The 13,812-nt window shown below is 39.7% G+C and overlaps 1 protein-coding gene across 2 annotated transcripts; it reads right to left on the reverse strand.

The window, feature by feature from the left end:
• Nucleotides 1–2,309: 2,309 nt before the first annotated feature.
• Nucleotides 2,310–9,041, reverse strand: KLHL31 (kelch like family member 31). 2 transcript variants are annotated; one of them, XM_075086981.1, is made up of 3 exons: nt 8,852–9,041; nt 5,357–6,530; nt 2,310–3,475 (listed from the first exon to the last, which is right to left on the reverse strand). In XM_075086981.1, exons 2-3 carry the CDS (start codon nt 6,526–6,528, stop codon nt 2,743–2,745), a joined length of 1,905 nt encoding a protein of 634 aa, XP_074943082.1. In that variant the 5' UTR covers nt 6,529–6,530; nt 8,852–9,041; the 3' UTR covers nt 2,310–2,742. The 2 variants fall into 2 exon arrangements, with proteins under 2 accessions (XP_074943082.1, XP_074943081.1); XM_075086980.1 differs by lacking the exon at nt 8,852–9,041 and having other exon boundaries at nt 5,357–6,553.
• Between the last annotated feature and the right edge of the window lie 4,771 nt (nt 9,042–13,812).

Here is a 13,812-nt window from a genome sequence, read left to right on the forward strand (position 1 = left end):
TAACCCTTTAAGTAGTAAGAGAGTAGTTTCATTGCACTTAGCCCATCATTCACAAATAATTTTCTACCTGAAGACAGAAGATGGTTGTTGATGTATGGGAAGTGTTGGATCACAAAGAGGAAAGCATGCAGTGACGTCTGACTACTCATAGCATTTTGGAACTCAGTTCCCAAAGGGGAAAAGAGACACTTGCATATGACAGAATTTCATCCAATGGCTGGCTGAGACCAAAATGATTGCTTCTTCAATTCCTAAAAAGCATCCTATGGGTACCTTAGAAACACTAAATAACTGGAGTATGTATACAGCTATAATTGGATATGGGTTATGTGTGTCTTCATTGGACTGGTGGTGGATAATCAACTTTAATAGTATTAAAATTAAAAAAAAATATTGAAGCAGATGGATTTTTCAAAGAGATTTTAAAATACTTTCATATGGAACACATGGTCATGACTTTGGGTGAAGAGAAATTTTGCTCTCATTCACAAGAATGCTTTTGGCGACTGGAATGGGCAAGAACAGCATTTTCGTATTTAAAACAAAGTAATCTTACTCTGCTACACAATTCCATGTTTTGGTCTGTGGCTGTGGATTTGAATTATTATTCATTTGAATTAAACAGGAAAAAGGATAACTGTATGCTAATTAGATTAATGAAACCTATATGACAGCGCTACTATGATCAAAAGTCATTGCAACGCAGTATATTCTAATAACATGCAGCACTCAGAAATAGAATTTAGGATTTAAAATTGTGCAGTCAGGATGCAGACAAGAACTCTAAATTAGAATTGGAGTTTAATCCCAACTGACAGAGTGAATTACTTCATCTCTAATACTGTGTCACGCTCATGCCAATGCTCAGTATGTAGCTGCAACAAAGCTACAAAAAGCAGAGTATAAGTCCTGAAAATGCTTGCCTCAACAATATCTGCACTACAGACAATTTTATAGCATTCCCCTGTTGCAAATGAGATAAAAATCTGGATGCCTTGTGAACACTGCTAAGAGCATACCTTCTCATTGGCACCGGAGCCTGGAGGTGTCAGTGATAATCTGAGGAAACTACATGTGAAGCCTCTATGAATTGGTTAAGGTGAGTGAACCCTTTTGGTTTTATTAAATCATTTTAGTTCCTTGTAGTGCTTCTTTCCTTCCCCAACAGAAGGGTATGGACATTTTGTGCTGCAAGCAGTCCTTTGGTATCAAATTCTCAGGGGACATTATGGGTTGCATATCCCTTTGGCTAAGGGAATAGGATTAGGTTTCAGTGCTTAATTCCCCCACTGCATGCTGAAATGAGGAAGAAAAGTTCTTGGAAGGTATTCTAAGTTGAGCAAAGACTTTACTCACTGGGAAAACTTCACAGACTTCAACAGGCACCGCATTAGTCTAGCGTTTGGGAAAACATGAGTAAAAGCTCCAGAAATGGGGCTGTAATTAAGGCTTCAAAAGGAGATACTTAATGGTACACCCAGGAAAAGGTTTCTCTGGGTGATGTGCTTACACCTGGTAAGAAATGTGTTAAGATATCTCTTCGATACTCTTAAGGAAGGTCTCTTTGATTTCCTCCAGTCTCCCCATGATTCATCATTTTCCACACATACACCCTACTCTTAAAGGCAGATCCTGCAGTCTTTATTCTGTCTTCATTCCTCACTCAACTGGGAATTTGTCAGAATAATGCTGAGCAGGAGGGATGCTCTGTGCATCTCCACTCGTAGACACCGTTAGCCCTTGGTGCCTCCTGACATGGACTCAGCTTCCTGATTTTGGCTCTGCTGTGGCAGCTCCTACCTCCTTGCATTGATGAGGACCTTCTTGAACAAGAAGATATCCTGGATGTACATTCCTACACAGATGGGAAGAGTAGGAACAGGAGGAGACATATGCCTTACACCTGGAGTGACAGGAGAGTCTCCCTGGTGTGAAGGGGAGGATGGGGTGGTGGTCTGCTTCTTGGTGTAGGCAGAGAGGTCAGGAGAGAAACTTGACACAAAAGGCAGCCCTTGGGCTGGCCTATAATGCTTACAGGAGCTAAGTATTTTGTGGATTGATGGTCTTGAAAGCCATGACACAGCATTAGATATGAGAATTAAGGGGTTTCATGGCAGAAGAGAGGAATCTCTGTCAAACTTCTGAAGGAGAAAAAGGTCTGTGAATTTTTCTGTGAATACCACTGCCCCAAAAGGAAAGTATGCACATGCTGTATGCTATATTTTGAGGGTTTGGGGTTTTTCCTTTCAGTTTGTCAAAATAGAAAATGCTTAGAAAAGAACTGATCAATTTTGTGATGACACAGCACATTTCTGATGTACGTTAAGATTTATTACTAGCAATATATGAATTTCATTTTGGGTTCTGAAAGCATTTAAAACCCAGTATTAAAAAAGCTTCGCAACAATCTTCTGAAGGAATTTTGTCTCTATTTACAGGTAAGGAAACCAAGGCACAAAGTACGTTATTTTACTGCCACTAAGTCAGTGGCAAAGTCAGGAACAGAATGAAATTCTGCAGTTACGGGTTAACTCTCTTCCTGCTAAGAAAATTCATCTTATCCCTAATATGTTGTTTCATGCCACCTGTATTAAAGATCATGAAAACTGGCCAATTTGCACTGTTAAAACTGTTGCAAAGCCAATGATTTTTTTTCCATGTAAGCCCAAAAATGCTACTTAAAGGGTTAATTATACTGCTGTGCTGGTAAACATTTTTACTTCTTGCTGGTTAGACCCGTATTTAAATACTGACTGGAACAGAAGAGACTGAGCTGGCCCTGGACTCCCTTGTCTTCGTGTTGGGCATGGATATTGTACAACAGGATACGCCCACAGTGGCCTCAGGCAGCTCATCCTCCTCTGTCCATTCATTGAGATCTGGGTTATAGCACTGAATGCACTTCTTATATTTTTTCTCTATTTCATTCCAGCCACCCACTAAGTAAATTTTCCCATTAAGGGTGGAGGCACCAGCCGTACTAACTCCGGTTTGAAGCGGCGCCACGTAATTCCACTGCCCCGTGTAAGGACTGTAACATTCCACGGGGAGAACATCAACCCTTTCAGCTCGCCCACCCAGCTGAGACCCACCCATGACATAGACCCTTTCCAGAAGGGACACTGCACAGTGCCATCCCCTTGGGGTGCTGAGGCTGGACTTATCCTGCCAGCTATCTTTGCTGGGGTCGTACATGCACACTGAGCGAGAATACGCATTATTAATGTAACCTCCTGTGACCAGGATCCGACCATCCACCACTGCACTGGCGTGGCAGCACCTGGGCACCTCCAGGGGTGCCTTCATCTGCCACTGATTAGTTGCAGGCACATAACATTCAATCGAGGAGAGGCACCCCTCAGAGTTGCGACCACCCACTGCAAAAAGGAGGCCATTGAACACATTCAGACTAAAGTGGGTGCGCCGCTGATTCATGTTTGCCAGGTGAATCCAGGTGTTGAAACGAGGATCGTACCTGAAAGCATTAAAAAAAGAGGGTAACTGTCTCACATACTGCTCTGCTAAATTCTACAGTCCTGTCTCTGCCCTGCTACTGCTGCAGCTGTGGAGTTACTAAAATTTTAGTTATTTATTTAGCCCATCAGAAATCAGTGGAATGAAACTGGTATCTCTGGTTAAATTTCCAAATAAATTTAGTTTTTGACTGGAAAAAAAAAAAGTATTTGCATCATTCAAACCTGGTATTATTTCAATAAAGCAAATCTCACTCTTCTTCTGTTTGATTTTGTGTAATAACCTCATTAGAGTATTGGAAAGAGATACTTTCAACATACAATAGAAATTTTAAAAGGGTTTTTTTTTCAATTTACACCTACAGCAAAGATATCAAAATTTACTCAAAGAGTTTTAAAAAATGTTAGGTGGTGATTTATACTTCCATTTTTTTAGTACTTCTTTCTAAATGGCAAGTATTCTTTCCCTGCCACTCATATGGAATAAGAATTATGTGGAAAGAACATCCTTGCTTCCTAACACCATACCTATCTGAAACAACATTTTCCGTCCTTGACATTGAAATGAGCAATTCTGAAATAGGAAATAGCAAATTATGACTCCTGAAAGTTGAGTGAGGTACATTAGTAGGCCCATACATTTCTCCTGTCGCATGCTGTGGCGACCAGGGAAACACATGAGAAAAAGACTATGGGAAAGTAAGTAATAACTGTTAGCTGTCATACTGCATTGTCACCCGCAGCTCTGAAAGCAAGCCCATGGACCTACTGATGTGACTTGACATGCTCGAGGTTAATGGCAGAACAGGGAGCAGAACCCATTCAGCTGTGGACTGCGAGGATTCTCCCACCTCTTCCCCACCACCAAAGTGTGCATTGAGTACACAGCTCCTTGTGAGAACGTGAGGCATTGCTTAAAAGCAGGTCTGGAAAGCAAGAGCATAATCTCCTTTATGTGAGATATTTTTCTGACAAAGTAGATTAGACAATAAAAATGATCCTCATTCATTCAAAAAAAGGTTCCTTATTCATTAACTTTGCATATCGGTTGGATGTCCTCAGGAGTTTTCTGAGTAACTTCTGGGAGCAGGAAAGGAAGCACTGGTAGGACTGTGGCTGTGTATTGTCATTGCATGTCCACAGTCTGTTCATAGATAAAAAGCTGAGTTGTCTCACCTCCAGCCTTTGCTACAAGCTATTGTGTGCTGTCAGTTTTAGGCTGAACTATTTAAAAACTACTATCGCCCATCTAACTACTGCATGTTAGCCTTCTGACCTTGCTATCCCCAGTGCAGTCCTTGGATGACTATAGATAGGTACTGTAATACTGCAGAAGTGAGATATTATTTGGAGTACACTGTACAAGAGAAATATGGCCTTCAAGAGACAGTGACATTGTTTCTAAACTCTTGATAAATAAAAAAGCTAAAGGATATGAAATGCAGTATGAAAGCTGTTGAAAATATGGTGGTTGGTGCATAGAAAGTCAAGATTATAATACCTAAAAGGTGTTTTTCTGAACTTTCGTGATGCATCAGCAGCTCTTGACATTTAAAAAGTCATCTTGTCTGATTTGGCGCATTTTAATGGTACCTTAGAACATCCCAGAACTTCCTACTTATTTCTTCCACTCGGAGTAAGTTTTCTCAGTTCTCCTCACTTCTCATTGTGCATGTGTAACCATGGTGAAGTTTTTGCATAACTTCAGATGCATATTTCTGTTCATTCAAACTTTAATGTAGAATAGCGTCCGCACCTCCCCAGCCCTGTCCCCTTTCTATTTATCTGAGTGGTCATGCTGCATGTCACAGACCAGCTTGGTCTATCTACCAGCATTGTGTGGAAGTGCTCTCTCCATCCCTTTTAAATAAATAACCAGTTACCTGCAGAAATTGCTGACTGCATGCTTGGCTTGGTTCCTGGCATCATTCTGGTCTTCCCCACCGGCCACATAGAGAAATCCATCCATCACCGTCACACACTGATTAAAACTTTTAGCAGGCATTTCACTCAGCTTCTTCCATCCATTTTCAGGATCTCTGTATAAGATGTCTCTGCTAAGAGACTTTTCTGTTAGAGCAGGGCGTCCCCCGACAGTAACTAAGACCCTGAAACCTCCACGGATCCTTGTTCTTCTGGACTGCAGTGTATTCTGGTGGTAGGGAAGCAAATGATAGTTCATGGCATCCACTAGGAGTTTATGGCAGTCTGCATCTTGCATCATTCTCGGCACAGTTTGAACATAATTGACAAGGTCTTGGGCTGAGATAGTACCAAAACGGATGTTACCTAAGAGATCGGCAGCAAACTTTACCCTTTTTTGGTCAAACTCCAGCCATTTTATTGCAATCTGGAATGCAACAATTTCAGAAGGCAACTGCAAGTCATCATCTGCAAGGAGTTCATTAATCTGATCAAAAGTAAGCTTTAAGAACTGATCTGTTTCTGAAAATTCAATGAAGTTGTCTCTAATAAATTTGTGTGCTGCTTCCTTGGTTGTTTTTAGTCCATATGTTTCTGCAATATTGGCAACGTACATACAGTTCTCAACACTGATTTCTTGGATTAGAAAATCACAGCACATCTTTACAAGGGTGTGAATCTGTAGATAAATTGCTGTGGAAATAATACTACCTATTGTATAAAGCGAGAGGGTAAGTTTTCCAGTGTAAGCATAGGTGATAACAGTAGCTAGACCCAATGGGGACACGTCATTGAGGTCTACTCTCTGAGTGGATGGATCTTTCTTTAAGATGTTGTGAAAGTAGTCACTGCTTGAAGCCATCACTACCTTATGAACACTGAAGGATTTGGTTTTGGTACTGATAGTCAAGTCACAAAGAAAATTTTCTTGTCTCATTCTGCTTAGACCTTCCAAGAGATTTGGGCTATATGATGGGTCGGAAACTTCAGATGAGATGCAGCTGAAACCATTTCCTCCATCCAGGAGTCCATTCAAACCATTCAGTTTACTGAGGGGGCCATCTTCCACAATGATAGTCATTTCATTGATATCTGCTTTGTTCTTCTTCACATTCTTCTTCTTAGGGGCCATGACTGCAATGAAATATTACAGCCAAGAGCTTATAAAAATAAAATTAAAACATTTAGAGCTATACTGCAGTTGTGAAATGTAATAGTGGAATGAGTATACAACAAATCTAACCTTTGTCAATACATATAAATGCCACAAAACCAAAACAGACAGGATAATCTATCTTCCTAAGAACTGTCATGCTGTCCTAGATTGTAGTGTGGCTGCTCCTTAATAACAATGGATACTAAAATTGTGAAGAATACACCTACAACACCTAATTCTTTTTTTTAGGAACAAGGTCATAAAAACAACAATCCCCTATTGTCACCACATCCAAAGAATTAAATTATCTTCCTAAATATTAAATGTGTTTGCCAGAGTGTAAAATTTTGTAAATATACATTTAAAACAGCCAGGCTCTAGATCTGAATGCATTAGCCTGAAGCATAGGAAAGATATGGGCCCCCAGCTTCGTTCATCCTTACTCCAGGGCTAGTACAGACTTACAGGCAAGTTCAGAATTTGACCAGGAACTATTAAGAGTGGGAGAAATTCTTAGGGAAAAAAAAAGCAACATAAGACATAAAGACAAAGTAAATTTCAGTACAATGTCATGTTGATTTCAGATTCAGTATCTGCTCCAAATTGTTTCCAGGTTTTTGGAGCTCTTGATTTTCTATACTGATGACATTCTACTTCCCATGTCAGGTTTACAAATACATTCTACTCATAGCACACTTTGCTTTTCAATATCAGTAATTTTGAAATTTATAATCCTATATTTAGGATTTTGTATAACTTTTATTTGAGAAAAATGCCATGCAAACACTAGCAGGATGTGTTATTTTAAACAAGTTCTTTATATGTGAGGGTTAAAAATTACTCCCATACAATTATGTTAGAACAGATAGATGAATTAGACTTATAAACTGTAGGCAAGTTCCAGCTCTTGCTGAAATTAAGAACTAAGTTTTTGTCACATGCAATGTGAGATGGCCCCTAAGTGATTTTCAAAGGAGCTATTTCAAATAAATATAATTATATGCAAATACACCTTGAAAGAAAGCACTGATCTTCAATAACGCAGTTAAAACAAAATTGCTGAGATCAGCATTCAAATATATTCAAATACAGCATTTATCTTTAGTATATCCCTTGATTTTAAAACAATCTCCACCAGCTAATTTCCTCTGTAATCCATGTGCTTATTCATGAATAAATGCTACCTAACAATAAAGCAAATGACTGGATTATTTTAGGTAACTTAATAAAAAACTCCAGTAATATTTCGATCTAAAATCTCAGCACACAAATTTTACCTGAAGCACACAGCACGTAGCAAAACGATAATTTAAATTTAGAAAGGAATGGTTGCTGCCGGTGAGAACCAGGATTTTTTTTTTTTGCTGCTCTGGGGTGACGACTATGTGCAGAGCATGCAAGGGAGAAGGCCATGTGTGCCGAAAGTGTCAGTGTCATCCTGTGCTGACGTGAGCTGCGATCCCCAAAATGTCAGTGTGCCAGTGTGGGGGTCAGCTGCTGCCCGGCTCCCCCTGCTCCGCCTGCATTCCAGGAGCTGCATCTGTTGAGACCTATCAGAGTCACCTCCCAGAATAGCAACCTCCCAGCAGCTTGCCATTTTAAGACAGGTTCAATCAAAGCTATAGCTGGTGGTTTAGTATACTTTCGTTGTTTAACACAACTTTTTTTGAAAAAAAACTATGCTATCCCAAGTGTCATGTATGTTTATTGATATAGAATAAAAGCAAAATGAAACTTTTGGATGTTTTTGTATGTTACCCATTCATAGCTTTGCATATTAATAGCCACAACTTTATATCTGGCAAGGGCATACTCTTCTGGCAGTCATACTTGTGGAGCAAAATATTTTTAGAGACCCTAACTTAAAAATTTTAATACATGCAGCACTTCATGTTTATCGCCTCAATGCATCATTGCAGAGCTCATTTAAATCTGTGACATTTTAAGCTTGCTGGTCAAAAATGTCCACTCTCCAGTGTTTTTTCCTGAAAAACACTTTTCCATCAGCAGAAATGTCACCAGCTAGTTTAGTGTATAAGCACATAAGTGACAGGACATGCAACACCAGTGAAACAAACGAAATGATCCTATAATAAATCCAAGTTACTGAACTTTGAAAACCCTGGATGATTTGGTTTTCTATAGCTGTTTGCTTTTGGTAATTGATCTTAGCTTAAGAACAACTTATGCCAAAGGACACTTGGGGTCCCAAAACAATGCATTCAAATAAACAACCTTCCCCCCTCCGTTAAAGTGTTACTTCTAACCACTATCAAAGTGAGGAGTTAAAACCCCTTACCCTCCTCAGAAAACTGGTGTCCCAGAGCTGTCCAAGAAGCTGCCAGTGAAAACACCTCTTCCTTGGAAAAATGAGATGACAGAAAGAGAGAAAAGGTGGCAAAAGTGAGAAAGAAAGATCAGAGGCCACTTGGTAAGTCCCAGCTTGTGGTTTCCAGTGTGACGCTTTGCTGTCACAGTGAGCAAAAGAGACTGGAGCCTGCGCTCGGGTGCTCTTTAAAATGACTCCTCCTCTCCGTGCCTCACTCCCTGCCTCTGCCCAGCCACAGGAGCTCAGCTTCCTTGGGCTGCCTGGCCTCTGGAAACTGGGGGGACAAGCCTGGACACTGCAAGTACACAGGTTCATGAAAGGCAGGGAAAGGTGAAGACGGTAGGTACATCCACAGCAGGTAATAATTGTCCCAAGTAAGTGTAGGGTGGACCACTGGGTTCTCCACCTCTGAGCTGGGTGCCTGGGCAAAAGCCATTATGCTCAGGGAGGCGAATAGGTTTAGACTGGACATAAGGCAGGTATTTTTTACGATGAAGGTGATGACACACTAGTACAGGTTACCCAGAGAAGCTGTGGATGCCCCAACCCTGGAAGTGTTCAAGGCCAGGATGGATGGGGCTTTGAGCAACCTGACCTAGTGAAAGATGTCCCATGGCAGGGGAGTTGGACTGGATGATCTTTGAAGGTCCCCTCTAACCCAAACCATTCTGTGATTATATTATTCTATGACCTAAAATAACCAGCAGGAAATACCAAGGAAAAGCTGGCACTTTAGTTCCACTTTCTTAGGATTTTGGTGCTTAACTCTGGGCAGAAGGAAGGAGACCGGCTGATGGCGATTCACAGCCATGTCCTATTTCTTGGAGTTAGGTCGCTGCTTCCATAAAGACTTGACTCAGCTTTCAAGGATACCGGCTCATATCCCCTCATATGTTTGCAGAGAGATGTGAACTTTGATCTTCTGTCTCAGAAGAAAGTATCCTAACTTGTGGGTTATACCATACACCAAAACAATTTGCCTCCACTTCTTGCCAGTGAACCTCAGGAATAACGTAATGCCAAACCTCCACATCCTAGGAGAATTTCGTCCCACGGGAGAGATAAAAGAAGTGAGAGAGACTGCATGAGAAGTGAAGGATATTGGTGGAAGTGGATGTCAGAGAAATGGAAGATTTTCTCTTAGCTGTTGTTTGTATAATGCTTCATCTGGTAGATTTATTCAATTGCCTCCACGCTCAGATGGGCTATTAAAACTATTGCTGCAAAGTAACACTTGTATTTTGAACAAAAGGGCATCCCTGTGCTAGTGGAGTTACAAAAAGTTAGAAGATCAAAATGAAAAAGCAGAATAGGGAATGAGAGGCGATAAACCCTGTGAAACCAGAGTGAAGGAGGGGGACGTAAAGCCAAGCCCTCTCAAGAGCAACAAGGTAACCGGCTTTCCTTATGAAAAGGAGGACCACCACTGTGAAAAATGAAGGACGACGTCTTATTTTAAGACATGTTTTAGGAGCTTCTCCTTACTATACTATGTATTTTTTTTTCTCATGTGTAGAGTGCCTCAAATATACAACTCAGTATAGCATCAACTTAATATGTAGGATGAGATGTATCACCATCTTAAGACATCTCAATGTATTTTAATTTACCAGTTCAATCTAATTATAAAATACTTTACATGGACAATTATCCTTAACTTTTTTTGAAGCTCTGCCTTAATAGGATCAGTGGTAATGATTTTTACACAAAGAATATATTTCCCACTGGGTTTCATGAGTTTTAAGAACTTGTAAAAATTAGTTTTATAGATAGAAGAGGCATATTTCTAAAACAAGACTGCCAAACATACACAGACTGGTGAACCTGAGTTACTCAGTGTTCCCTTTTCTAATAGTTCATGCCGAGACTTTTATCAATTTTTATAATTTTAAAATGTCCTAAAAAGCCAGAAAGAATATATTTTTTCCTTTTGTTATTTTTCAGTTAGTTGTTTTTTGATTTTTTTTTTATAAAGGGGAAACTTATTCTCCAGAATGAATACACTATCATGATCTGTAGAAAATAAAAAATTACTCTAATTTTCATACTGTACCTTTAAAATCTATTAGCACATTGTAAAATAAATTTAAGTCTTATTCAATCTGTACAAACATGTTTCCAGCATCTGATTATGATTCAGGGTTGAAAAATACACACAAAAAATAATGTGGAAATACGCCCACTGAAAATGCAAAACTAATTTCTAATTTCCAGAAAACACCGAACATGCTTTGAGCTGCACAGTATAGAGATAACCATCTTGTGGGGCATGCCTCAACATCTCAATGTACTAACACTGACTCAATTAAATATCTCCCAGAGTTCTATGGTCATACATTAGAGCAAAACCCACGAAATCTTTAGTTACTTAGTCTTCAAGATCAGAGGACAACTAATAGGATACTTGGCTATTATGCAGCATGCAAGCTGGTCTTGGAACTAGTCATTCTCATTTTCCATTAATTTGCACACAACAGTGTCTTTTAAAAACCAAACAGTACCAGGATTAGCTGCAAATCATGATACATTTTTTAAAATAAAACTTTGATTTAATATGGTTTTTAATGTTCAGATATTCTTAACATTCTTTCCTTTATATCTTGAAAATAACTATTGTCTTTTTGATTTCTTCCCTCTCCAATGGCGTATAGATTAATTACTATAAAATATTTTTATATTGATTGAAGACCTTTCAATCAAGGTATGAATTATCTTCTCAGTTAAAAGAGGGGGTAGTACATTTTTTGGCAATGTCCTAAGACTGTCAAGATGTATCCCTTTAGGTATGAGTGAATCCTGGGGGAAAAATATTTAATTTGCTCCACAATCAACTGGTCTGTGTGAGTGACTAAGGACAATAGTATCCATGCAGCAGTAGCAGGTCATGTAGTAATGTTTTAACATTTGTAGGGGGGGAAAAAAGCATAAACATTTCAAGAGATTTGTTCTTAGGCCAATAAACAAGAATAATTGTTATTATTTGCTCCATGTGCATAACCCAGAATCAGCAATAGGGAAAGTTCTTGTACCAGCAAAGATAGGACTTATGGCAATTATAACTGTCTTTTCTAATCCATGCACAGCCATTATTGCACACTTTCTGGAAAATGTAAAGCCTTTTCTTTGGAGCTAGCATGGTCAATTAAAGATGTTAACAAAGCTCAGGCTCAGCTTTAGATCATGACTGCATTGTTTTCTCTGAGCCCTTTGTGTATACTCAGCCAAATACTATGCACCCCCAAAGCCCATATTTAGTTCACTATGATAAATAGTTACGAAAAATATCTTTAAATGAACTGATCTGAATGTACTGAGTAATCACACCAATAATGACTTTAGGAAGTCTGAAGCTTCTTGCGCAGATTGGAGATAGTGTGAAAGCAGATTGAATTTCAGTGGGTTCTGCAGTCTCTTCAATAAAAAGATTGAAAAGAAACAGGTTTTCTTTTTAAGCTGCTGAATAAACATATAAACTACTACTGTTTAGGATCAAATATAGAGGCCTTGATTTCACAGATGGTGACTTTGAGGAACTGTGTTCAGCAAGACACCCAACCAGGGGTGGGGTCACTCAGACCTCCCCCTTGAGGAACAGCTCCCCCAGTACTTGATTGCTCAGTTGCAGTTCATTGCCTAATTTTGCCCAGCGGAGCCTCTCTCACCCATCCACCCCCTGAAACTCTCACCTAGCTCTTCTTAGCTCGTACAAAGCCTATTTCTCTTTCTGGTGTCACTCTTTCCTTGGAAACTCATCGAGCACTGGCAGTAGGGCAGGGAGAGTACCCTAGGGTTGAGATGAGAGTTTGCAAGCCCTGAAGTGGAGCTGATGGCACAACACACCTCTCAAGCATATACTGACAGAGCAATTATTGGAGCTATATTTCTGTGTGTGGCAACCCCCTTCTTCCTAATAGGAGTCCTGCATCAATGCCAAACAAACAAATCCTCATAATGATCCATTGGCTGGCAGTTTTGAAGGACCAAGTAAACTTGGAATTCTTTCCTGTGCCAGTTATGGCAGGTGATATGAGAAAGGCTGCAGTTAGATCTGGGCCAGAAACATTTTTCTTGTTCTAGGAAAGCTTTTGAGATTTTAAATATTTTCTTCTTCACTGGTATGAAATCATGATCTTTCAGAATAATTGGGCAGAAGTGCAGCAAGGAGGTTTTCCTCATCCCAGAAAACCCAGTAATTTGATAATTAAGGCTTTGAGACAATATATGGGAAACCCAGCTTCAATCGCATAATCCATATGACAATCTGAGCCTCAGCTTCCCTACTCAAAGATGACTTTAACCATAATGCTGGTGTGGGCTGAATCTCTTCCAAGACTTCTGCATAAATGCCACTTTGTGTAAGTAATCTCATACTATTAGAGCCAGAAAAATAAAGAAAGAGTAACTAGCTGCGGATGGCCAATTTTAATGCAGCGTTGATGAAGTCTCTATACGCTGTGAAGATGAGCTAATTATTCCTGTAAAAAGATGAGCATGGGAACTCAAGAGCCAGGTTGCAACAGGGACCTGGGCTTGTTTTTTCTGTATCCAGCCTGAGCGCTCTACCTACTGTATTGCCCTACCAGCTATTTTGGTTTCCCTACTGATACATTCGCTATATGCTGTGCCAAGCTGTAATAAGATCTATTTTGCAAGAGTAGTAACCCTAACGTGCAAATACCAGACTTTTGCCTTCTTAAAATTCCCCTGTAATTCAGACTAGATACACTCTTTTTAACACTTCCCCCAACCACTGCTCTAAAGAGTGAAAGGTGTTCTATACATTTATTTCAATTGTATCTACATTAACTTCCAAGGAAATATGCAAACCCATAGGTGTTTTGAGGAGGGACTCTTTCAGCTTGGAGTCATTCAAGCACATGCTCAGCCCCAGCAAGCTCCATTAGAGAGATCCTGTTTCAGCTATGCAGTTC

The sequence above is a fragment of the Phalacrocorax aristotelis genome, chromosome 3 (genome assembly GCF_949628215.1).
Source record: "Phalacrocorax aristotelis chromosome 3, bGulAri2.1, whole genome shotgun sequence".
NCBI classification, from domain to species: Eukaryota; Metazoa; Chordata; class Aves; order Suliformes; family Phalacrocoracidae; genus Phalacrocorax; species Phalacrocorax aristotelis.

Coding starts and splice junctions, on each gene's coding strand:
- KLHL31 (XM_075086981.1), bottom strand. CDS start 6,528: ATGGCCCCTAAGAAGAAGAATGTGAAGAAGAACAAAGCAGATATCAAT. Junction 3,476..5,356: donor GCAGTCAGCAATTTCTGCAG/GTAACTGGTTAT, acceptor TAATGCTTTCAG/GTACGATCCTCGTTTCAACA.